The sequence below is a fragment of the Carcharhinus amblyrhynchos genome, chromosome 4 (genome assembly GCF_965287045.1).
Source record: "Carcharhinus amblyrhynchos chromosome 4, sCarAmb.v2.hapA, whole genome shotgun sequence".
Lineage (NCBI taxonomy): Eukaryota > Metazoa > Chordata > Chondrichthyes > Carcharhiniformes > Carcharhinidae > Carcharhinus > Carcharhinus amblyrhynchos.
Window position 1 is genome coordinate 99,438,181 of NC_137327.1, and position 23,713 is coordinate 99,461,893.

Here is a 23,713-nt window from a genome sequence, read left to right on the forward strand (position 1 = left end):
GGATTATCAGTTCCAGAGGTAAATCCCAGCAGGCATCCAATGATCAGTACTCTGAAAATGAGACAAAAGAGTAAAATGGCACAGACTAATTGTTAATTATGATTGTGTTATAAATGTTTATTTCTGCTGTTCTATTATCGTAGAATCCCAACAGTGCAGAAAGAGACGATTCAGCCCATCAATTCTGCACTGAGCACAATCCCACCCAGACCCTATTCCCGTAACCCTACATATTTTCCCTGCTAATTCCCCTGACACTAGGGTCAATTTAGCATGGGCAATCAACCTAACCCACACATCTTTGGACTGTGGGAGGAAACTGCAGCATCCAGAAGAAACCCATGCAGATCTGGGGAGAATGTGCAAACTCCACACAGACAGTGACCCGAGGCTGGAATTGAACCCGGGTCTCTGGCGCTGTGAGGTAGCAGTACTAATCACTGTGCTGCCTTCTAACAAGTAAAACTGTATTAATATCTTGTGTTTGCACCTTTTAACAATCCACATTAGAAAACTTTGAAGGACCAATAGAGAGAGAAACTATTTTTTCACTACTGTAACATACCTGAACTTTTTTTGGAGGTTGAGAGTAGATTAGTAGAGACTCTTTATTCTGGTGGGAGACTCAGATGTCTTAAGTGTGCCACAGAAAATTGACTTGAGTCTGAAAATTTGTACTGTGTCTGTCATCTTGGAGCCACTGACTTCATAAAAAGGCCTTGCTTACTGTATATCTACTGTCCCCTTCCATTCCATCCCATCCCTGACACACATACAAGGCAGCATGAACTTTTTTGCAAACCAGGACTTGGAATTAGTGCTACTTACTACAATGTAGATGTTCAGTGTCATTGCAGAGATGCATGCTTGACCCATTTAAAAATGGTTGCCTGCTGGAGCCCGGTCATCATAAATACTGAACTCCAGCAACTTAGCATATCCAGTTATTACAGTATCAATTATACAACAGCATTTTCCTTTAGCTGATTTTAAAAAAAAATTGCACAGTTTACTAGTCCTCTAGATGTTTTGGCCGTCCAGTTATTGTCCTGTGTTGCAGTCTTATCCTACACTTATGAAAAGATCTTATAGAGAATCTGGCATATACTTCGAGCCCACAAAGGGACTTCAGCAATTAGATCTTCTACCTCATCTGGGTGCTCCAGCTATTCCTCATTGTATTCCAAAATTGTGCAAACCGCAATGCCCCTGGGGACACAGTTCCGCCTATAGTGTACAATGCCATTCAACCCAGCAAGAAATGCTTCAAGATGTATATTGTGCACTGGGAAAGTAGTTTTGGGCTTGCCATGAATCTGTATTCAGCAGCTGTCCATGGTTATTGAATGTTTTGCATTTTGTGGGAGGTGACCTTGAACTCTGTGACTCAAATAATGAGAGTCTGGTGGAGAGCATTCAATTAAAAAAGGAAATGCTTGTTTACTATATTTGAGATTTGCGTCATCTGCAATGGTGATAGTGTTCTGTATACCCAAATCCAGATTTTTAATGTATTTCAAAAAGAACAGTGGTCCCTAACCCTAACCCTGACCTTGAGGCACAGCACTACATACCTCTCTCTAATCAAGAAGCCAAGCATTCACCATGACCTTAGATGATGTTAGCAGAATAGAACTTCAGAAAACAAAATAGGCAATGATGTAGAACAATTGTATCAAACATTTAAAATGCTGCTCAACAGAGTGCAGGAAAAATATATTCTGCCAAAAATAAAGAACTAAATACTAATGGGATAAAAAAAGGCTTAAGGGAGCAATTGAGGGATCAGGATAGCAGGGCATTACTACACAGTTAATAATTCATTAGAAAATGGTGTAGTGCCAGAGGACTAGTGAATGGCTAAGCATTCTTAAATAAAGAAGGGGAACATGCATGCACAGGGAATTCTAGATTATTATTTTAATCTGTGTATTTCTGGAGATGGTGAACTGTGTCTAGGGTGTATGTCACTTCTGTATCAAATGTCGTCTGTTATGGCTGTACAAGCTGATTAATGAGTGGTTTGTCCCTTTTGCAGCTGGCACTGATGAAAGGTGTTGGTCTGAGATCGACTGATACTTTTTTTTCTTCAAGCAGTTTCTCCTTTTGGCCATCTGATCATTTCTCTTGACCTTTGCTTATTCCATTCTGTCCCTGATGGCTTGTCTACTTTCATTCTGGTCAGCAACTAGGACTTCCTCTGCATCAACTCTGATATTCTGATCCTAATCAACTCAAGGAATCACTTGCAGACATCCTTGTATTAAGATCTGTTGGTCTTGAATCAATAACAAGCTCATATCTTTAGGGATGCAGCAGTCATTCATTCTGCTCACATGACCCAGATAATGGAGTTGCTACTGACTAAAGGGAGCAAACATGCTGGGGATCCCTGTATGCTGACACACTTAAATATTCAGCTCTCTGTCTTGCCAGAATATTCTTATTTATCAGAGGTAGAAGCTGCTCAGCTGCTTTCCTTAGTTTGCATAAGCCGTCCATGTCTCAATACAGTAAAGGAGGATGCTGAGAACACAAGCCTGGCACAAATGGAGTTTTGTATTTTCATTTTATAGACCAGGCAGCTTAATATCAATAATAGGAAAAGCAATAGGATTCCAATGAAAGGTGAGAATAGAAAAACATCAGAAAAGAAAAATATAATGAATCTTAAAAAGGGAAATTCTTACTTGATTACCTTAGTAAATGTTTGAGGAGAAACAGAGTAGACAATTGCAGTATTAAAGCAAATTACTGCAGATGCTGGAATCTGAAACCAAAAGAGAAAATACTGGAAAACCTCAGTAGGTCTGGCAGCATTCTAAGGAGAGAAGAGAGCTGACGTTTTGAGTCCAGATGACCCTTCGTCAAAGCGGTGCCATATATGCAATTTATCTGGATTATCAAAATGCCTTTGGTAAGATGCCCTATTATAGACTAATGTATAAAGTCAGAATATGGATTTAAAGGACACATGGAAAAATGGATTGTTATTCGAGACTGAAAACACAGTTGGAGTAAAGAGTAGCTATTTATAGTGACAGAAGATGAGTAGTGACATTCCTACATGAATGCTGTGACCTCTGCTGTTCACAATTTACATCAATGAATTGGACTATGGAATCAAAAACACAGATTAGGGGAGGATAGTAGGTACGTGAGAAGAATACAACAAATAACAGGACATTATTAAACCTGCAGAATGGGCAAATAATTGGTAAATGTGAGGTAGCAATAGAATGGTGACTTTATTGGAAGGCATGAGCTTAATGGGTGGAGGAATGAAGGGAACTTAGTACAAAGAAAAATGGGCAGTTATGCTAAACTGTTTCGAACTTTGATTAGACCACATTCACAAACTTGTGTGCAGTTCTATTCACCATATTTCTAAAAAGGGATAAAGAGGGCACAGATTTACAAGAATTATACCACAAAGGTACAGGAAAAGATTGACTGGCACTGTCTCTTTAAAATTAAGATGGCTGAGTGGTTACCTAAAAGAGATCTTTAAAGTTATGGAAGTTTTTTTGGTCATGTGGAAACCCAGAGTGAATTTTCTCTTTTGTGGGGATAAACATAACTAGAGTCTATCATTGTAAATCGTTATCAAGAAATCCAGTACGTAAAGCAAAAGAAACATCTTTTACCCAAAGAGTGGTGAGAATGTGGAACTCAACCTTGGAGTGGTTGAAGCAAAGGGCACAAAGACATTGTTTGCAGCAAGGGCAGTGATTGGCGGAGGCGCAGTATCACAGTGCGCCGTTCCTGATTGGCTGTTGCCCACATGTTCATTCATTTTTTTGAAACCATGGACCGATTTGGCGCCGACGCCCGCCGGCAGCTAGTGCGCATGCGCACCAGGTGCGCGGTCAGAGGTCGCCTTTATCTAAAATGGCGACGCGGGCGGTTGGAGCGTGAGGTGCGCCGACTCTCACAAATGGTGGGGCCGAGCGCAGCCGAGTCCGAGGGGGGAACCGATCCCGGGGCACCAGTCGGCGGCTCGGGATGCGCGGCCGCCATCGTGTCGCCGCTGCCCGATGCGGACAAAGAGGTGAAGAAGCTGCAGGATTTGGTTAAGAAGCTGGAGCTGCAGAATGAGCAGCTCCGGTGTCGAAGCGGCCGCGGGGGGAAGGGGTTCAGTGGCGGTGGGGACGGGCTGCCGCCATCTCCCGCTAACGGGGCCCTCAGTGGGTGTGCAGCCGACATCCTGGATGTGGAGCTGAGCCCGGACCACCCGCTGCTGAAGGACTGTGAAGTATTGCTGAGCAGCTGGAAGGTGGACAGCGTCCTCCCGGGTGTCCCCAGGTGCTGCCCGGAGGCGGGGGAGGAGCAGCCGCCGCCTCTTGTTTACTTGGAGGAGGATGTCCTGGATCTGGAGCCGGACCTGGGCACCGTGGAGGAGGACAGCTGGTAAGCGCTGTCCATACACGATGGCTTGGTTGCACTAACCAGTCTGTACTCACTACTCATTTCCCGACAATTTAAACTTTAATTTGTAATCCCTGCTGTGAAATCCTGGTGCAGTATCTTCCCCGGTTAGTTTTAGGACATTTCTGCCGAAGGAATACGTCCTTGGCAGGAATTTCACCGATTAAATGTTTAGAGTCGCCTCGGATCATTTATAAACTTTCCGCGTTATTTCCCATTAAGTAACTAGAGGATAACTTGTTCCCTTTTTCACAGTGTCTTAATCCGGTTGCAGATTTTGAAGTATCGTTTAATAAAAAGCGTAAATTGACCTTTATGAGACAAAGGTAACACTGAAGTATTGGCGGGAAAGTTATAGTGCTCATATTGGATGCGGCGATAAATTTATGATGATAGTAGTTTTCAGTTAATTATGTTCAATTATAGCACTGTGGAAGAAGTTTGCTGAGTAAATTTTAATTAATTGATTTTTAGGCAATCAATTAAAACGATCAGTTGAAGTCTCTTGGGTCATATAAGTGACTGGGTGCAGCAACATGCATTCCCATAATGATGTTCACATGGTAACATGGGTGAGATCAGACAAAATTTGACGTGGAGACACTAAAACGAGTGACCAAAATTGTCCTATTAGGAAGTGTCTTAAAGAGGGAGATGTGCAGCATGTATTAATGAGGAATTTCCGTCAGTACACAACTACGTTCTTTGCAAGTGTAGAGATCAGTGTGAAGGGAACCATGGCAACTAATTTATCCAAAAGTTCCATAGAGTCCTACAGTACAGAAGGAGGCTATTCAGCTCATCAAGTGGGCACTGGCCACAGGCCCTATCCCAGTAACCCCATTCATTTACCCTACTAGTGCTCTGGCACTAAGCAGCAATTTAGCATGGCCAATCCACCTAACCCACACATCTTTGGACTGCTACAGGTTCTACAAAAGCTGTACAAATTAATTTATTTACTGATAGTAGTCAGTATTGAACAGGACACTAGGATGAACTCCCCCTGCTCTTTAAAATAACCCGAGAAGATTGTTAGGTCTTGTTCACATGAGCAGATATTGGGAGGAAAATGTGGAGCAACATGATTGGTTTGCATGGAGTTAAATATGGCAGTAGTGGTTTGGCAATCCAGAGTGGCAGTGTGGGCAAGGATGAGGTTGGTGAATGGCCCCACAGGCACATTGGATAGTGAGAACAATGCAACAATTGAAGTTGATTTTTTTTTTCTAAAGGGACAATGCAGTCTTGGTAGAATACAAAAGGTAGCTGTGGCTGTCTGCTTTTGTTGCCCAGTAAACGTTTTTAATAGTTCGTCCTTCAGTAGGCTGCTCTATTATTCGGAATGTAGTCGTCCAAAATATGGTAACTGCAGACTTGAATTGTTTTTTGAATTGTTTGATTTCAAGAAGTTAAATCTTGGGACTAAAGGGATATGGGGGCGGGGAATCAGGATATTGAATTTGATCAGCCATGATCAAAATGATTGACAGAGCAGGATTTAGTTTCTGTGAAAGTCATTGGGAGGAGGAGATAAAGGACTGAAATACTAAATTTAGTGCTTTCCATATTGTAAGAGTCTACCAAAATGCAGATATCAAAGATAAGCTATAATGTGTGCAAAGCTGAAATTTGATTTCCTCTTGATAGTATTTCTTTCCAATTGCAGTCTGTGAGCGTGAAATCTAGGTAATGCTTCATGAAATGCTGAAGAAGTTGTATTGTCTAATAGAAACACAGTGAACGTTTAAGTGCTCGTCTCTGTACGGCAGGACCCTGAAGCAGCCCCAACTCACGCATGTGCGATATTTAGCTGGGAATTTTAAGATTCCAATAGGCAGAGCTGCATTGTTTAGATCCCTCAGAGAATGTCTCTGACACTGACCTTGGCATCAGACACTTGATCTTGATGCTTGAAACTTGCTCAGAAATTTAATGCAGAATACACTAGGACCTATGTTGACAAGCTACTTGTTGTTAGGATGGCCTTAAAGGTTTTTATTGTTGTCCAGTGTGGGTTTGGGCATTGTTTAGTTGGGGTGCAGTTGAATATAATCGGGGAGGGGGAGTGGGTATCTAACAAAAACAAAGTAGTGAAATTCACTGGACGTGACCGATCTCAAGAGGCATGTTTTCAGTTTGTGATAACAAAAGGGGGACTGGCTTTGCTGCAGTTGTGCTTTGTTGCTAGGCCTCTTGACTTGGTACTGGAGTCGACATAATCCAGTTGCCCTAGTGTAAAAAGGTACTGCTGCCCTGCCGCTGACTGAAAGATCAGGGCCAGTAAAATGTGTTTTAGCTGGGATGCTAAATTGAAGCCATGCATATTAGTTCAAATGGAATGTAAAATATTTTGGCATTTATTTTGAAGAACAGTGAATTCTTCAATATCTTTTTCAACATTTGTCCAGTTCTAAAGGGGTCATGTACTAACTATGCTGCTAGACCCTCTTCAGTTTTTCCAGTTCTCTTTTATTTTAATTCCTCCTGTGCTTTTAGTTGTGTAAGCATCACTGACTCATACTGTCTTCTGCCAACATTTGTATAGATAACACTAATCAGACCAGACATGAGCTGCTGAAAATGACAGCCCTGGGAATGGAAGTTTATAGAAATAATTTAAAATTAGATCTTGAAGGTTTCAAGTGATAGGGCTGTGACCACTTCCTTTGACAGCTTGTTACATTGTGGTATTGTCCTTGGGAATGAAGATTGTTGATGTGCTGCCTTGGAAACAAATAGGCTGGAACTTTCCAATCCTTCCCATGGTGGTAATTGTCATTGATGGGGCTGAAAATCTGCCAGACCAACCATCAATCTGTTTGGTCAGGGATTTCCAGTTCCATGGTCTTTATGTGGGTGCCTGTTTTCTACTTTGCCAAAGGGCACCACTTACTTGTTTCTCCTAATTCCCAACAGTCCATTCCATATTATAGAGGGTGGTTAGTCTATTTCTTCCCTCCTTTTCTATAGTGATTCCCATTCCACATCTTTGAGTATGGCTCTGGTGTATTTCCCACACTGATTTGTGCAGCATATTTTTGGGTCTTATCTAGCAGATTACCATTTTATCGCTTAGTTGTTCATTGGCCTTATTGTATGCAAATTGATCAGAAGGAAATCTTTTTCCATGAAGTGCAATTTTCTGAGGATATAAAAAGTAGTCAATCAAATTTATTTTCTTTTCCTAGTTCCTGATATTATCCCTGGATTTTGTGATCAGCAGTGAAGGAGCACTTATACATTGCTACTCTGACAGCTGCCCATAGTTTATCCATGGACTTTTGAGAATAGGTTTGCCTTCATTGGGCAGCATCCTCCGCAGGATCTGTGGTAAATGTGAGAAGGGCAAGAAACAACAAAGTTCTTCACCCAACAAAATTGAAGAATCTTCTGTGGATCCGGCAGAATCCAAACCAGGAAATATAAAACAACATACACAAATTGGATCTAAACCATATTCCAAACAAAATAAAGATGGGTTGAGAGAGAGAGATTGTTATAAAGTGGGGGTGGATTTTCCCCCGAGAACTAATGCCTAATCACTCCAAGGAGTTACTCGTCTCATGATCTGTAAAAGTGTGAGAAGTAGTATGATCTGTTCTTCGGCGATGTTTAGTGGTTAAGTCAGAATAACTCCCTGACACTCTAAAGTCAACAAGTAACAATTTATTTATCTAACAAACAGTGAACAAGTTAACTAGACTATTAAACTAAATAAAACATGATTCTAATAGAATATTATTCAGATAAATATAATTCCTAGTCATTAACAAAAAAATAGAAATTCACTCACTCTCTAAGTTGCACCCAAGTTTTGTCTCTTCCAGAATATTCTGGGCCTTTGATTCTTCTGTATGGAACTACTTTCTGTTTTGGTACCATTTCTGTCGAGATGGTGCTTTCCCACGAGAGCTAACAGTTCTGTCTCTGTCTCTGGCAATAACTACCAACGGCAATTGCTCACTGTCCCTTTTTTTTATATATATTATCAATATCCCCCACAATTGGTTCTTGGTATCCAAGTGCCTGATTCAAATTTGTTGTCTTGGTAATACTGCTGCCTGGCCTTTCGATACAACTATATCATTTTGGGTACTCTATGTACTTGCAGAAAAAGCACCACCTTTTAAAGGGACCATGCAGTCCTTTGCTTAGCATCTTACGAGCACCAATCTACAGCTACCCTACTCATCTTCACAACATATATGACAAAGCAAAAAAGAACTTCAACGCTAATTGGATCCTCAAAGAATGAGACTTGTCAAAGGAAAATTTCAGGGCCAGAATGTTTATTTGACCATAATTATGACTGATCATGCTAGTAAAAGTTCACTTCCACATGAATGTAACAGTCCCAACATTTTCTGCTATGACTAGTTGGTAAGTACCACAATGTTGTGCCCTGTACATTAATTTAACTACAGAATTTATTATTATTTCTTCTGTAGAGAAGAATGGCTTGGGTCACAGCTTCTGGGTTTTTGTGTTTAACTGTGCTCTTATACTCTCGCAATTCCTGTCCAATTTACGCCATAATTACAGTTGAGCATTCATAGCCTCAGACACAAAATCAGGGCCATTAATTGGGCCTACTTCTGTTGACCACGCTCCAAACCCCTCATTAGATTCAGAACAAAATAATTATTAAGGAACCATGGGGTTTAGGATGAATTCAAGTATAAATACAATCTGATTCCAAAGATGTTTAACTTTGTAATGCTCTGAAACAGTCTTTTGGTATAGTAAAATTGTGGTTTTTGCCAAAATGTAACTCAGTATAACTTTTGTGTAATATATAACAACACCATTTAACATATAGCCTCAATGTGCTTCAAAGTTTAATGTAATGTAGGTCTTTAGACTCCCTATGCTTTTATCTCCTCAACACATTTTTTTCTTTCTAGCTTTGGCAAAGGAGAGGTTTGTCAATAGAAGTTTACATTGTCAGATTTGGAGCATGAACACTGAATTTCTTAACGTGTTTGTCTTTCTATAATCCATTTGAATTGTTAAAAATTTTAATTGTTGATCCATAAATTCAGTTGTGCAGCCAAAAAAATTAAGCAATCAAAATCAACAAGGGAAGCTTGGTAAAGATATTGGGCTTGAGATAAATCCCAAGATTATTCTTGTACTTTCCTGCTGTCCACACTTAATGCAAATTGTGAGTCTGGGGAAGGAGTTTTTAATATCCTTTCTTTTTTTAAATGAAAAAGGTTATATGTTTCACCAAAGAAGACTGCAGCAACAGACACAGATCAGAAGTCACAAAACCCTCTGAAGTGGTGTAGACAGGTGCTTGATCACCCAAGCCCAGAGACTGAAGCTGCCTGCCGCAGTCTCATTTGCAGACTCGATCAAGGTAAGTTGTGCATAGATGTAATACTGTATTTAGATGTTAGAGTTATGTATCTTTTTTGGTGGATCTTAAAGGAGAAATTGTCATGCTTCATTGAGACATTGCCTGAGTAGCAACATTTCTAGCTTTCTGGTCCCTTGTAATTGGAAGGTTGACCAAATATAAAAATATGTCTGAATTACAAGTCTCTTTATAAAATGTTTTTGATGTCTTGATTTGCAGATGTTAAGCTGGTAGTGTAGTAGTGGTAATGTCACTGGACTTGTGATCATGAAACCCAGGCCCGCATCCAATGGATGCATTTTAAAATAATCTTGTCTGATTTTTCCTAATCCTGTAAATATCTATACTTAATCAGTATGGTCTTGATATTGCAGCAGATATTTGCAATTCTAGACTGTTTAATAGATTTTTTTACAAGTCAGTTTATTTTATCTAGTCATTTTGTCTCTTGCATACAAGTCTTCTACAAGTTACGGTGAAACCTTTGTCAATTGTTAGTACACTTCAGTGACCGCAGAGTATAGTGCAACAGTTCCTTTAGTGCATGGAGTCAGTTCTGAAACTTTTAATGTATCAGCATTGCACCCTCTAGTCTCAGGAATGAATCTGCTTGCTTTGATATTCCTGATACCAGTTTTTAACAGATTCCCCTTTTTTTAAGGAGTTTTTCCCTTGGATTCCATTTAATTTTATCGCTAAGTAGGGTGAAACTTCTTAAATTTTTGTACACAGATCTAATTCCCAATGCTTCTCAATGGCTCCTCATTTATTTCTATTAAGAAGATCTTTAGTTGAACTATCCCACAGTCAACAGACAAGAATTTGGTAGTATTTGTGCGTACTGTTTGAATTTCTTGCCTCAATGAGCAGTGAGGAGGCCTTCAATACAGCGCTTTCTTCATCCTCGCCAATGATTTTTTAGTTTTAGTTTAGTCGCAAGTAGGCTTATGTTAACATTGCAATGCAGTTTCTGTGAAAATCCTGTGATTTAACAGTAAGGCTGCTATTAACTAAGCAAAGTTGACAATTTTCAGTTGCATTGTTATGAATGATAGAACCCCTACAGTGTAGGAGGCGGCCATTGAGCCTGTACTCTCAATCCCATCCAGGCCCTATCCCAATAACCTCATGTTTTTACTCTGCTAATCTCCCTGCCACTAAAGGACAATTTACAATGGCCAATCAACTTAACCCACACAACTTTGGAGTGTAGGAGAAACCGGAGCAGCCGGAGGAAAATGTGCCGGCATGGGAGGACACAGGAAGTCACCTGAGGCTGGAATTGAATCCAGACCCCTGGTGCTGAGGCAGCACACGAACCACTGTGCTGTCCAATGCGCAAAGTGATTCCACTCTTCAAAAATAAGAAATAAGTGTACTGGCCATGTTACAACTGTCAAATAATTAAGATCATGGATATAATGAAGTGACTATATACATCATTGGCTTTGATATCTGGTGCTCGTAAGTTGTGCAAAATAAGTGCAAGTCTGACTTTGCCCTTAGTTTCCCATTTTATCACTTTCTTTCTTGAAGAGTGGACATTGTCATTTGAGTTGGATGAAGCAATGTGAGCTTTTGAAAGCTTTCTGGGTTGCCTATGTTGTGTGTGTTCTGGTCACTAAGAATCATGAGTGGTGACAGTGCACTGCAAACTAGAAATGTACAAGAATGCTGTCTGAACATTTCATTCCGTTTGTTTCCTGTTCAATGTGAGTTTAAGGTGCAGATGCCTACGTTTTTGTGAATGGGGTATCTGCCAGATTTTAGGCTAAGCTTGAACTACATGTTTAGAAGTATAACCTAGCATATGTGACTTTGTTGCTAATATGTAAATGCATGTAAAGCATATTCAAAACAACTGGACGAGAGCAGGAAATGACTAATGTAGAAGCTTTGAATATGCACAGTCTGAATTAAAGTAATGACAGCGAATTTCAAAACAATGAAATTTGATTTGGCATTTGAACAAAATTGTTATAAGCACTATTTCATGTCCTGAAGGGAGTTTTAAATGTTGTGTATTACTATATTACAATATGCATTTTTTTTAATCTAGTGGGGAAAGTGTAATAGTTTTCATTTCTTCAAGTGGAAGGTAGATTGGCCCAGGTCTTTGGATGACCAGGTCATTAGATGTAGATAGCAAATGTGTAATACTTTTGATAAATATTTTTAGTATTTTATCCAAACAGTTTACAAAGAGAGAGAAAATGCTGGAAATTCTCAGTAGGTCTGGCATTTTCTGTTTTCGTTTCAGATTCCAACAAGCATGGTATTTTGTTTTAATCTTAGCTTACAGAGAGATATTGATAAGTTAAGTAACTGGGCAGAGAGTCAGCCAGTGAAGTATAATATGGGAAAATATGAAGTTGTTCCTTTTGGATGAGAGATTAAAAGAACAATATCTAAGTGGAGAAAAACTGCAGAAAGCTGCAACACAAAGGGACTTGGAGGTACTTGTGCACAAAACACAAAGCTGGTGTAGCAGTTAATTCAGAAGGATAATGCAATGTTGGCCATTATTTCAAGGGAGTTGCCATATGAGTATGGAAATCTTTCTGCAGTTCAAGGTACTGGTGAGACTACATCAGGAGTATTGAGTAGTTTTGATCCCCTTATATAAAGAGATATATTTCATTGGAGGCAGTTCAGAGGAGGTTCACTCAGATGATCCCTGGTTTGGAAGGATTGTCTTATGAGCAGTAAAACTGGTTGGGACTTTACTCATTGAAATTTGGAAGAATGAAAGGTGATCTCATTGATACATATAGGATTCTTAAGGGATTTGTCAGGATAAATACTTAGTATATTTTCCCTCATGGGAGAGTCTAGGAACAGAGGGCGTAGCCATAGAATAAAGGGGTGCCATTTTAAGATTGAAATGAGGAGCAATTTCTTCTAGGGTTGTGAATTCCTAGCCACAGAGAGTGATGGGGCAGAATCCATGTGTATATTTAAAGCTGAGAGAGATAGATTTTTGATCTGGCAGGAAAGTGGATGGTAAATATGTGGAGTTAAGGGGATAAGGCCTGGGTGGGATTGTTGCTAGTGCAGGCTTGATTGGCTGAATGGACACCTCCTGCACTATAGGGGTTCTATGATTCTATGGAGTGTACCACCATTTCAGCCAATCTGAATTTGCACCAAGAAATATGAATGATATATTTGCAGTGGTGTATGGGAGATAGCCTCCTAATAAGTATCTTACCTGGTGCGGTGTAATAGATTTTGTTTTGTTGCTTCAACATTTCCATTGAGTGGCAATCTGAATGGCGTTAGTCCACTCCTTTCTAATAATCCATTTTAGTCATTGTCTCCCAAGTTGGAATGCCAAGTTTTTCAAACATAACCTAACTCAACAATCATGAACTAACTCATTTCAACATCGGGGCAGTGAGAGTCCCTCCATATTAATCTAAAAGTAGATCTGAACCAGAGCTGGGTTAATTTTTAAATATATTTTTAGTAGAGTTTTTCCATTCTACAGACAAAGCAACTTGCCCTCAAAGCCTGTACAGTACAGGATGATCATTTCTCTGTATATGAATACAGAAAAAAAACAGGAGAATACTAATGTGTTTGGTTCAGATTACTTTTTTAAGTAGTGTCAATGCAACCATCGTGCCTGTCTAATTGTACATGCATTTCTGATTTTCCATTCTAGCCAACAGATGGAGAAACATCTATTGCACTCCGTTTTCTTCAGCCTGTGCTTATAGCTCCAATACAGATGTCACTTCGTGTAGCAATCTTTTAAACTCTTCTGGTTTCCTCAAAACATCTACTAAACCAGTACTAACCCATGGCAGTTCAGGTATGGTACACCTGTCCATTAATCAAGTGCAAATTTTAAAAATATTTTGAACTGTTAACAATGCTTTTAAAAAAAACTTTGTACAGACTCGTGCATGTTCTGTTGGAACCTCTGCCAAGTTTCAAGATTTTTTAAATAAATGCATGGCGGATGTTGCTTGTTGCTTAGCTGCATGGCTTTCATGAATACTTATTAATCTGTAAGTCACAGGACATTTGCATATTCTTTCAAAATAATTATTATTTTGAGTTTGCATACTATATATTGTGCACATTATCTTGCTTTCAAAATATCTGAAATTAGAAGCTAAAAGTACAGACTGTAGTAGCACTGATTGGCAGTTGGAACTTTTCCTTTAGTTGAACTGGGATTGATTATTTTGATAACATTGCCAGAGGTACATTAGATGGAATGCATTTCAGCAAAACGGATCGAGACAAAATTATTAGTAGTTTCATGAATTTAGTGGTCAGTTCCTCCTCCAGAAGAATTTCTTTCTAAATTGAAAACCATTCTCAAAACCCACACCTCTATATCTCTGATGCATGTGTTAATGTTTCTGAAGTCCTTCCAAAATCTTCAGAAACTGAAGAGTTGGGAATGTGGGAAATGCTGTTTGTTCTTGAGGCATTATTTCTTAATATAATACTGTCTTCAGATGTTGACATGTAATTTCTAGTAGGGAATATAGCCTAATGAACAAAACAGGATCCCTGATCATGTGAATGCTAATACAAATTGTGCTGTTTCCATTGCTATTCTGCTTTGCAACCAATTAAATTTGTCATTTTTCAGATTAAGAATTGAGCGTAGGGCCTCTGATTGCAGTAATTCGGGGTTCAAACACATAATGCATTGAAATATTCAGAACATGATGGATAGCTATTGTACCAAAATTCGACACTAGATTTAAAAGTGACTGGTGAAGAATACAAGATTTGTACAGCTGCTGTTTAAGGTGGAATTGAGAGGTATGCATGGATGTCATGTATGATCTCTCCAATTTTTTTGTGTAATTAATGAATTGTGTAATAAATAGGATGAAAAAAGTAAATAACAATGGGCAGAATTAACAGCAAGAAAACAGGTGTTCTGCACTAGTCTTTTGGGAGTGCGCTGCATTGCAATCTTTTGACGCTTAGTGCAATGAAAGACAGTTCATGTGAATCACACCATCATCGAGCTCCAGGTGTGTCTCACCAAAGTGACCACAGTTACATTTAAACACTAACTGCACTCAAAGTCAATCACATGAGGAAAATGGCACCTTGTAGAGCTGCTCCACAATTCATGGAGGGAGAGTTGGGACAGTTGCTGTGCGTGGTGGAGGAGAGGAGGGCCATCTTCCTCAGAGATGATTGGGGACCTAGGGGTTGGGCTAGCAATATGACCCGGTCAGTGGTGGGACCGGCAGTGAATGCGTATGCACTGACATAGAGAACCAAGGGCCAGTACAGGAAGAAAATAAACAACCTTGATTTGGGCAGCAAGGGTGAATGTCCATCCCAACCTGTCCATCACATCTGGAATGCCCATGTTGGCGCAGTCCCAGACATGCACACCTGCCCAGATGTGTTGTCTTTTGTAGGAAACAGCCCCACTGAGGTAGGTCCATCAGGAGTTAGTGTTCCCACTGTGAACCTTGTCAATATCCTGAAGGGAAGCTCCAAGGAATGCACCTATCAACACAGATAGTCATCTCAGTGGAACATTTTAGTGCTGATCTTCTGAGATTGCCACACAACCACAGATGTACATTAGATGGAGGTGGGAACATCCAAGAGTTGGGGTAAAAATGTCAGTTACTAGGTTACATAAGTTTAAGGTAAAAGGGGAAATTTTAAGAGGTGAGAAGCAAGTTTTGTTTTACATGGAGGGTGATAAGTGCCTGGGATGCACTGATAGAGGAGGTTGTAGAGCAGATACAATAGCAACATTTGAGAGGCATCATAACAGGTGGGTTAATAGGGAGGAAGTAGAGGGATGTGGACCACAAGAAGGCAAAAGATCTTTAGTTTAAAAAGGCATCATGGGTTGGTGCAGTGCTGTTCCTGTCCTGTGATGTTCTTTGTTTTAAGTCACCCAGGGCCTTCCAGATCTAGGCCCTCTAGGGGGTGCCAAGCCCTTCACAGGCCAAAGAGGATGGAAGACAGTTGACTGCCTCCACCTCGTGTGTGTGTGTGAGAGAAGCACCTAGACATGGTGATAGGCCATGCAAGATTAAGAAGTTGTAGGGTCACCAAGAAGACATGGGTGAAGGCATGCACTAATTGGTATTTTCGTAATTGTCCACTTACAAATTTGCTATGTAGGCCCACAGTGACAGCATTGGGTGGCATACCCCCATGATGCCCCTGATCCTCATTCAGATGTGGGCTGGGATGGCATTGTGCAGCCAGAGAAATGGTAGGTGTGAGACTTGTGTTTCACCAGGGCAGTATCACAGTGTGCTGCTTAGAGTCTGCAGTACACCACACCACCTAGTCGGGGTCTCCCTTGCCATCATGTCCTGCTGAACCCTTGTAGTCACTTTCATCTTCTGGTTTCTCCTTGGGTTCCATATCCTTCACTGGGGCATCTGCCTTTTCCTCCTCCAGGATGTCAACCTGCTGCAGCAGCTTGTGAAGTACACAGCAGATCACCACGATGTGGGACATCCTCTGGGCTCTAGTGCAGGGCACCACCTTAGTGATTTAGGCAGCAGAACCGCATTTTCAGGACCGCCTGCACCGCTCAACAATGGACCAGGTGGCAGCGTAGGCCTCATTGTAACAGGTCTCTACATCGATGTGGAACCTCCGTACTGGCGTTATCAGCCATGACCATATGTAGTTGATAGCCCTTGTCTTCACCCCCTCTGCGCCCTAAATGAACCGTCCTGGCAGCCTGGAGTGGCCCCTGAAGACCCTGGGACGTCCAAGGTCCTCAGGATGAAGCTAACGTGCACGCTTCCTGGGTGGCATGCACACATGCATGGTATTCCGATCATCTCAGTGTTGCATACAATCTGAACATTGGCTGAATGGAACCTCTTTCGATTTAATAAAGAACACTGCTTGATCATACTGTGCCCACAGAGCAACATGCATGCTGTTGATGATAGCCCCCTGCACATGGGCATACTGTGATGTTGGCACCCCAGACATTCTGCTGGACCTGGTGCACCTCAAGTGAATGTAATTGCAGATAAGTGGCTTGGTCCTTGCCCCAGCTGGTGGCCCCCCCCCCGTACCCCTGCTATGGCCTCAAGCCCAGGTTGTCCTTGTCACTGCCGTGGCCGCTCATTCTCTCCAAGCAACCTGTGAGTTGAGTCTGATTGCTGGCAGCCCAACACAATACTTGGTGCCATGTCAGTAGGCTGCTGACCCTTGCCATATCTTCACCATAGGGAATCCTTGAGTCAGGGATCTGCATGCACCCACCTGGATGTCTGGTCCACTACCTTCCAGGAATTGCTTGTAGTTCAGGCTGACAATTGAGAAGCACCCTCTTCCAGGTTGCTCCTTCGTGACAATGCAGACTCCATGCTGTGTGAGGAGAGGAGCTGTGTTGACACCTGTAGAGCTCTTGTGGTTGGGGCAACAGCTAGTCCTGGTGCTTGTAACTGTTAGTGGGACCTGGGGTGGAAGGCAGCAATAAACCACTGAGCCTGTCCAGCTGACAGCAACTGGGGCAGCATCGGGGGGATTCAACCTGACATGAGAACCTCCAGACTGCCATGCCCCCCTTCACCCCATCCTGCACGCCCTCTTAGCTGAGACTCCTCACACGTGCATCCTAGCCCTCCTGCGTTATTGCTGTGCCTGAACCATCCCTCTTTTATGGAGGTGTAATGACATCACGCCAGAGATGATGTTGTTGAACTGGGGTAAACACACTAAGAAGTCTCACAACACCAGGTTAAAGTCCAACAGGTTTATTTGGTAGCAAACGCCACTAGCTTTTGGGTCTGTTGCAACATCTCACCCATTGACAGGACAGTGGGTAAGATGTTGCAAGAGCCCTGAAAACTAGTGGTGTTTGCTGCCAAATAAACCTGTTGGACTGTAATCTGGTGTTGTGAGACTTCTTAGTGTGACCATGCCGGAAAGGCAGGAAATAGCAGTGCCGATATTGAAATCCAGACTCAATTTTGCGAAGTGTTTGGTGCCATTCAGAAGGGTCTGGGAAGGTAGCGGACTATTATGTACAGTGCATAATGTGTCTCCGCCTGTATTAAAGTATCCTTAATTTTAATAGCTTGTCTCCCTGCACTATCCTTCAAGACTGTTGAACTGTCTTGTACATTAGAATCAAGAAAGTTTGTTTAATGAAGTCTTCTCAAATATTTGATTCTTCCATGTAGTATGGTCCTACAGACAGGTCATTTAATAACAGTCAATGTATTTATTCTTATGTGAGCCTCAGTGGAGAAACCTACATCAGAGTCTAGTACAGTCTTTGTCCAACATTGATACGTTATTTTTGGGGGGATAAAAACAGCAGACAGTAATTGGGATAGAAGGTTCTAGGTTTTTGTTCCAGCTACTTGAGGTTAGGACCAAGAGTTCCAGAGCCACGAGTGGTTCTTTTAACATCTTATTTGTGGCTCCCAGATTTTTCCTGTTGGATGAATTAAAATGAAAAAAAAACTAAGAGCTGTGTTTTTTATCCTGGGAATAAAAGATTAATGATTATGCTGCACTTTTAGACCTGTTGAGTGGTGTAGCTGCACCATGGTTATAGGTAATGTCATTGATTTCAAGATATAGGTTTTATGGTTGAACATAAGAACATGGTGTCATCAGCAAATTTCGACACTCTACACTCGGTTCCCTCCTCCAGATCATCTATATAAATGGTAAAAAGCTGAGGCCCCAGCATTGGGACCATTAATGATTATACTATTAATTCTTTGAGTGCCCTCTTGGTAACTTTTTAAAAATTGGGAATAAATTGCCAAAGCAATTATCATAATCTTACACGTTTGGTTAAAATTAATTTTAAAAGTCACTTCTCTTCTGATCGTTAAATGCATGATGGCTCAGATTGAACTGCCTAAAATTTCTACAGATACGTAATTCAGTCCTTTTGCAAACTGCCAAATATTTAATTTCAAAATGCTAAAGTTTTGACTTGTGACTCTTGATAGTAGTGTTTTATTTTGTGCAACTTTTTTTTTAAAAAAGGGATGACTCGGGTAAAATTTCTGACCCTGTTTTCTCCTGAAGGACTTTTATTGAGGTCACTTCCTGATGTCAGGAACTCTCCAATAACTTCCCCACATTTCCAGTTTTAATTGCAAAGTTGTGATTTTTTGTTTGGCCACGTAATTTGGAGAGGAAAAGAGTTACTCGTTTGTTTTTCCCCTTTCGAGCAGTGTGTATTTTTAAAAACATCTGAATTAAAATAGAGTAACTGAGGGCACAAGCAGGTAGGGGATTTTGAAAGATAGCAAGACTGAAGTTTCTGTAACACTCAGTCATAAATACTGATAGAGACAAAAAAATCTATATCTTAAAAATGCATGTATCTAAAAATCATTCTAAATTATTTAAAAGCAATCTCCTATAGTTAAATTTTCTTAAACTTTGTGCTTCACTTGCATTTACTGGTAGTTTGGCCTATTCTACTTTTGGCTACTTTCATGTTCTTTTTGTTTGAAGTTCACTAGAGGCAGCATCCAATAGCTGATTCCACATTCCAACCTGATACAAAAGCAAAATACTGGAATCAGAAACAAAAACAGAAAATGCTGCAAAATCTCTGCCAGCCTAATAGCATCTGTGAAGAAAGAATAGGGCCAATGTTTTGAGTCTTGATGACCCTTAGTCAGAGCTGAAGACAGGAAATAGGATGTTGCAGCTCAGATAAAGATCCTAACTCAATATTGGCTCTGCATTGTTTCGACAGATGCTGTTAGACCTGATTTTCCAGCAAGTTCTGTTTTGGTTAATAAATACATTTTTAAAAGCAAGAGACAGCAAGATGTGTTTTGTTTGCAAGATTATATGCAAAAGAAGTTTCTTCCCAGATTGCATCCTAAGGCAGTCTTATTTGCAAACTGTTCAAGTCAGTCTTGACTTTCAAATTCGTGTCTGCAGTTGAACTCTATTTAATACTGGAGATCATTGTTCTAACGCCTCTTTCTTCAATCATGCCTCACTAGACAGTGGGAAGTCCAAGGGTTCCAATACATCAAAATGCATTGATTTTGAATGAGTTTATTAAATGAAAATAAATCCCAAACTTGTCAATTACATATTTCAAACTGAACACTAGCAAAGGGAAAAGTACCTTTTTAAAACTATGCTATTAGTGTTCATTTTGCCAGTATGATCCAACTTGATTTTAACTCCTCTCCGCATTTGGAAGTGGAATTTGTCCTTTCGTAAAAAGAATGATTGGTTCATTTTCTCAGCAGTTGGAAACCCAAAAATATTTTCTTTCCGTGCGTGCTTTAGGATTTATTGGTAAGTCAATATTGGAAAACATTTTAAGTTGCCCAGGCAGCTTGCTGAGTTGCAAAACAATGTGTATAATCCTGTAAATATAAAGGCTTGGAGCACGTTAGTGAATTCACCAATCCCATCTACATTTATCCAATTTTAATTGTGAAATTGTTTCTTTAGAAATGCGTGTCATAGGTTTATGCAATTCCAGATGTCTCCCACCCTACAACAAATCATAGAGAAAAGTAAAAGCAATGATCATCAACTCCAGTTTAATACCACCAAATATAGTTGACTGAATCAAATCTGGGTTTTGATTAGCGTTCCTGCTTTCCCTAAAGTGAGTCTTTTGGCTACATTGGTTTTGTGGCTTTATCCAACAATCTCAAATCCCATGGAGTGACATGTCAAAGTGAAATATTCACATCAACTCAACTGGTATTTTGCCAGGACTCGAACTTGGATATTTGGCATGTACAATAGATTTTGAATGCTCATCCATGATGATGTACCTTGTATGTGACAAGCATGCATTGGAGAAAAATAAGTAGTGGACCAAATTGTGTTTTATTTCATTGTCACTAATGATTTTGAAGGCTAATTTTAAAAAACCTGAAGCCAGCAGGGAAATGGCAAACTAAGCACCAAATTGAATTTGCATTTTAAAGAAAATTGTACTTACCTCCTGTCCATTGGATTTGACTACTTCTGTAAATTAGTTCCTGTAACTCTGATTTTGTTAGCTAATTATTACTTTTCATGTTTTTGTTCTGCCCGTTTCTTTGATCCTGAAGGCTATCCAACCATTCACTCAGCACTGAGTTCCCAGTCATCCATTGACAGTGAGTTAAGTACTTCTGATGACTCTATCTCCATGGGGTATAAATTGCAAGATCTGACAGATGTCCAGATTATGGCTCGATTACAGGAAGAAAGTAAGTGGAAATATACAAAGCACAGTATTAACTTTTCAATGTGTATTGTGTCTACAGTGGCACAGCTAGGCTGTGGCAGGTGGAACACTACTTCAGAACATTATAGGAACAGGAGGAAACCATATGGCCCTTCAACCATGGCTGAGTTCTTGCTTTAACTCTACTTCCCTGCTCGCTCCCTGAATCCCTTCATTCCCTGTGAGAGCAAATATCTGATCTCTACCTTGCATATATTCAACAGAACTCAGTTCTGTGGAGAATTCCAAAAATTCACAAACTCTTTGAAAAAAATTTCTCCTCCCAATCCTAAATGATTGGCCCCTTCATTCTGAGACTCCTCCCGTGTTCTGTATACCCCAGCCAAGTGAAATGATCTGTCAACCCCCTTCAACTTGTATGTTTCAATGAGGTCATCTCTCAATCTCCCAAGGGCTCATAGTCCAAGGATTCAGGGTAGGTTATTTAGCATGAAGTGAGGAGATATTTCTTCACCCAGAGTGTGCTGAGCCTGTGAATTCATTACCGCAGGAAGTAGTTCATGCCAAAACATTGAATGTATTCAAGAGATGACTGGATACAGCACTTGGGGTGAATGCGACCAAAGGTTATAGGGGAAGGGGCGGGGGGAGGGGAGGAGGCAGGATTTGGGTTATTGAGTTGGACGATTAGCCATGATCGTAATGAATGGCGGAGCAGGCTCAAAGGGCCAAATGGCCTCCTGCACCCATCTATGTTTCCTAAACTCCAGAGTTAAGGGTCCAATTTCATCAGTCTCTCCTCATAGATTCCTGGGATATAAAGGCTATCTTGTATCGTGCATCTTCACTACTGCTTCCAAGGCAAGATTATATCCTTACTTGGGTATGGAGACCAAAACTCTACCACATAGAACATAGAAAACTACAGCACAAACAGGCCCTTCGGCCCACAAGTTGCACTGATCATATCCCTACCTACTAGGGCTATCTATAACCTTCAATCCCATTAAATCCCATGTACTCATCCAGAAGTCTCTTAAAAGACCCCAGGGAGTTTGCCTCCACCACCACCGGCAGCCAATTCCACTCATCCACCACCCTCTGAGTGAAAAACTTACCCCTGACATCTCCTCTGTACCTACTCCCCAGCACCTTTTAAACCTGGGTCCTCCCGTAGCGACCATTTCAGCCCTGGGGAAATAGCCTCTGAGAATCCACCCAAATTATACCTCTCAACATCTTATAAACCTCTATCAGATCACCTCTCATCCTTTGTCTCTCCAGGGAGAAAAGAGCAAGCTCCCTCAACCTAGCCTCATAAGGCATGCCACCCAATCAAGGCAACATCCTTGTAAATCTCCTCTGCACTCTTTCAATAGCTTCCACACATTTCTTGTATGAGGCAACCAGAACTGCACACAGTACTCCAAGTGGGGTCTGACAAGGGTCTTATAAAGCTGCAGCATTATCTCCCGACCCCTAAACTCAATCCCTCGATTGATGAAGGCTAGTACACCATACACCTTCTTCACCACATTCTCTACCAGCCAGGCCGACTTAAGAGTCCTATGGACCCGAACTCCAAGGTCCTTCTTATACTCTACACTGCTAAGAGTCTTACCCTTGATATCATACTCCTTCATCCTGTTGGACCGCCAAAATGGACCACTACACATTTATCTGGGTTGAAGTCCATCTGCCACTTCTGCGCCTAGTCCTGCATCCAATCTATATCTCACTGCAACTTCTGACATCCCTCCAGACTATCCACAACACCACCAACCTTCACGGTGTCGGCAAACTTACCAACCCATTCCTCCACTTCCTCATCCAGGTCATGTATGAAAATTACAAACAGCAAGGGTCCTAGAACAGATCCCTGGGGCAGTCCTCTGGTGACCCATCCACAGCCACTCTCTGCCTTCTGCAGGCAAGCCAGTTCTGGATCCACAAAGCAACAGCCCCTTGGATCCCATGCCTTCTCACTTTCTCAATAAGTCTTGCATGGGGGACCTTATCGAACACCTTGCTGAAGTCCATATTAACCACATCCACCGCTCTTTGTCAATGTGTTTAGTCACATTTTCAAAGAACTCAACCAGGCTCGTAAGGCATGACCTGCCCTTGACAAAACTGTGCTGACTACTTTTGGTCATGCTATACTTCTCTAAATGTTCATAAATCCTGTCCCTCAGGATCCTCTCCATCAACTTACCAACCACTGAGGTTAGACTCACCGGTCGGTAATTTCCTGGGCTACCCCGTTCCATTTCTTGAATATAAGAACCACATTCGCAATCCTCTGGAATCTCTCCCGACTTCATCGACGCAAAGATTATCGTCGTAACCTACCAAAACCTCCCTGTCTCATCGGAACGTTGTCGTGCAGAGCTCCAGACAAACATTCCTCGAAAATCTGCCACCTTCATTCGGTACTCTTCCCCAAGAATATATCCTTCCAATTTACTCATCTAATTTCCTGCCTTAGGGCTTCATATTTCCCCTTACTGCAGATAAACACTTTGCTAGCCTGCCTGATCCTATCTCTTTCTAATGCTATCATGAAGGAAATAGAATTATGATTGCTATCCCCAAGATGCTCTCCCACCAAGAGATGCGACACCTGTCCAGATTCATTTGCCAGCACCAGATCAAGTACAGCCTCTCCTCTCATAGGCTTATCCACATACTGTGTCAGGGAAACCCTCCTGAACGCACCTAACAAACTCCTCTCCCTCCGTTACCCCTTACCCTAGGAA

General features: G+C 41.1%; 1 protein-coding gene across 3 annotated transcripts in view; it reads left to right on the forward strand.

Annotated features, from left to right (window-relative positions):
* The first annotated feature begins 3,872 nt into the window (after window positions 1-3,872).
* Window positions 3,873-23,713, forward strand: part of LOC145342246 (SLAIN motif-containing protein-like) — a 30,156-nt gene continuing 10,315 nt past the window's right edge. For 2 of the 3 annotated variants that reach the window (XM_080187645.1, XM_080187646.1), the window contains exons 1-4: window positions 3,873-4,410; window positions 9,648-9,793; window positions 13,461-13,610; window positions 20,836-20,976. In XM_080187645.1, coding sequence (XP_080043771.1) covers window positions 3,938-4,410; window positions 9,648-9,793; window positions 13,461-13,610; window positions 20,836-20,976 — 910 coding nt within the window. In that variant the 5' untranslated portion in view covers window positions 3,873-3,937. The remainder of the gene's footprint in view (window positions 4,411-9,647; window positions 9,794-13,460; window positions 13,611-20,835; window positions 20,977-23,713) is intronic. The other variant, XM_080187648.1, reaches the window with a different exon arrangement.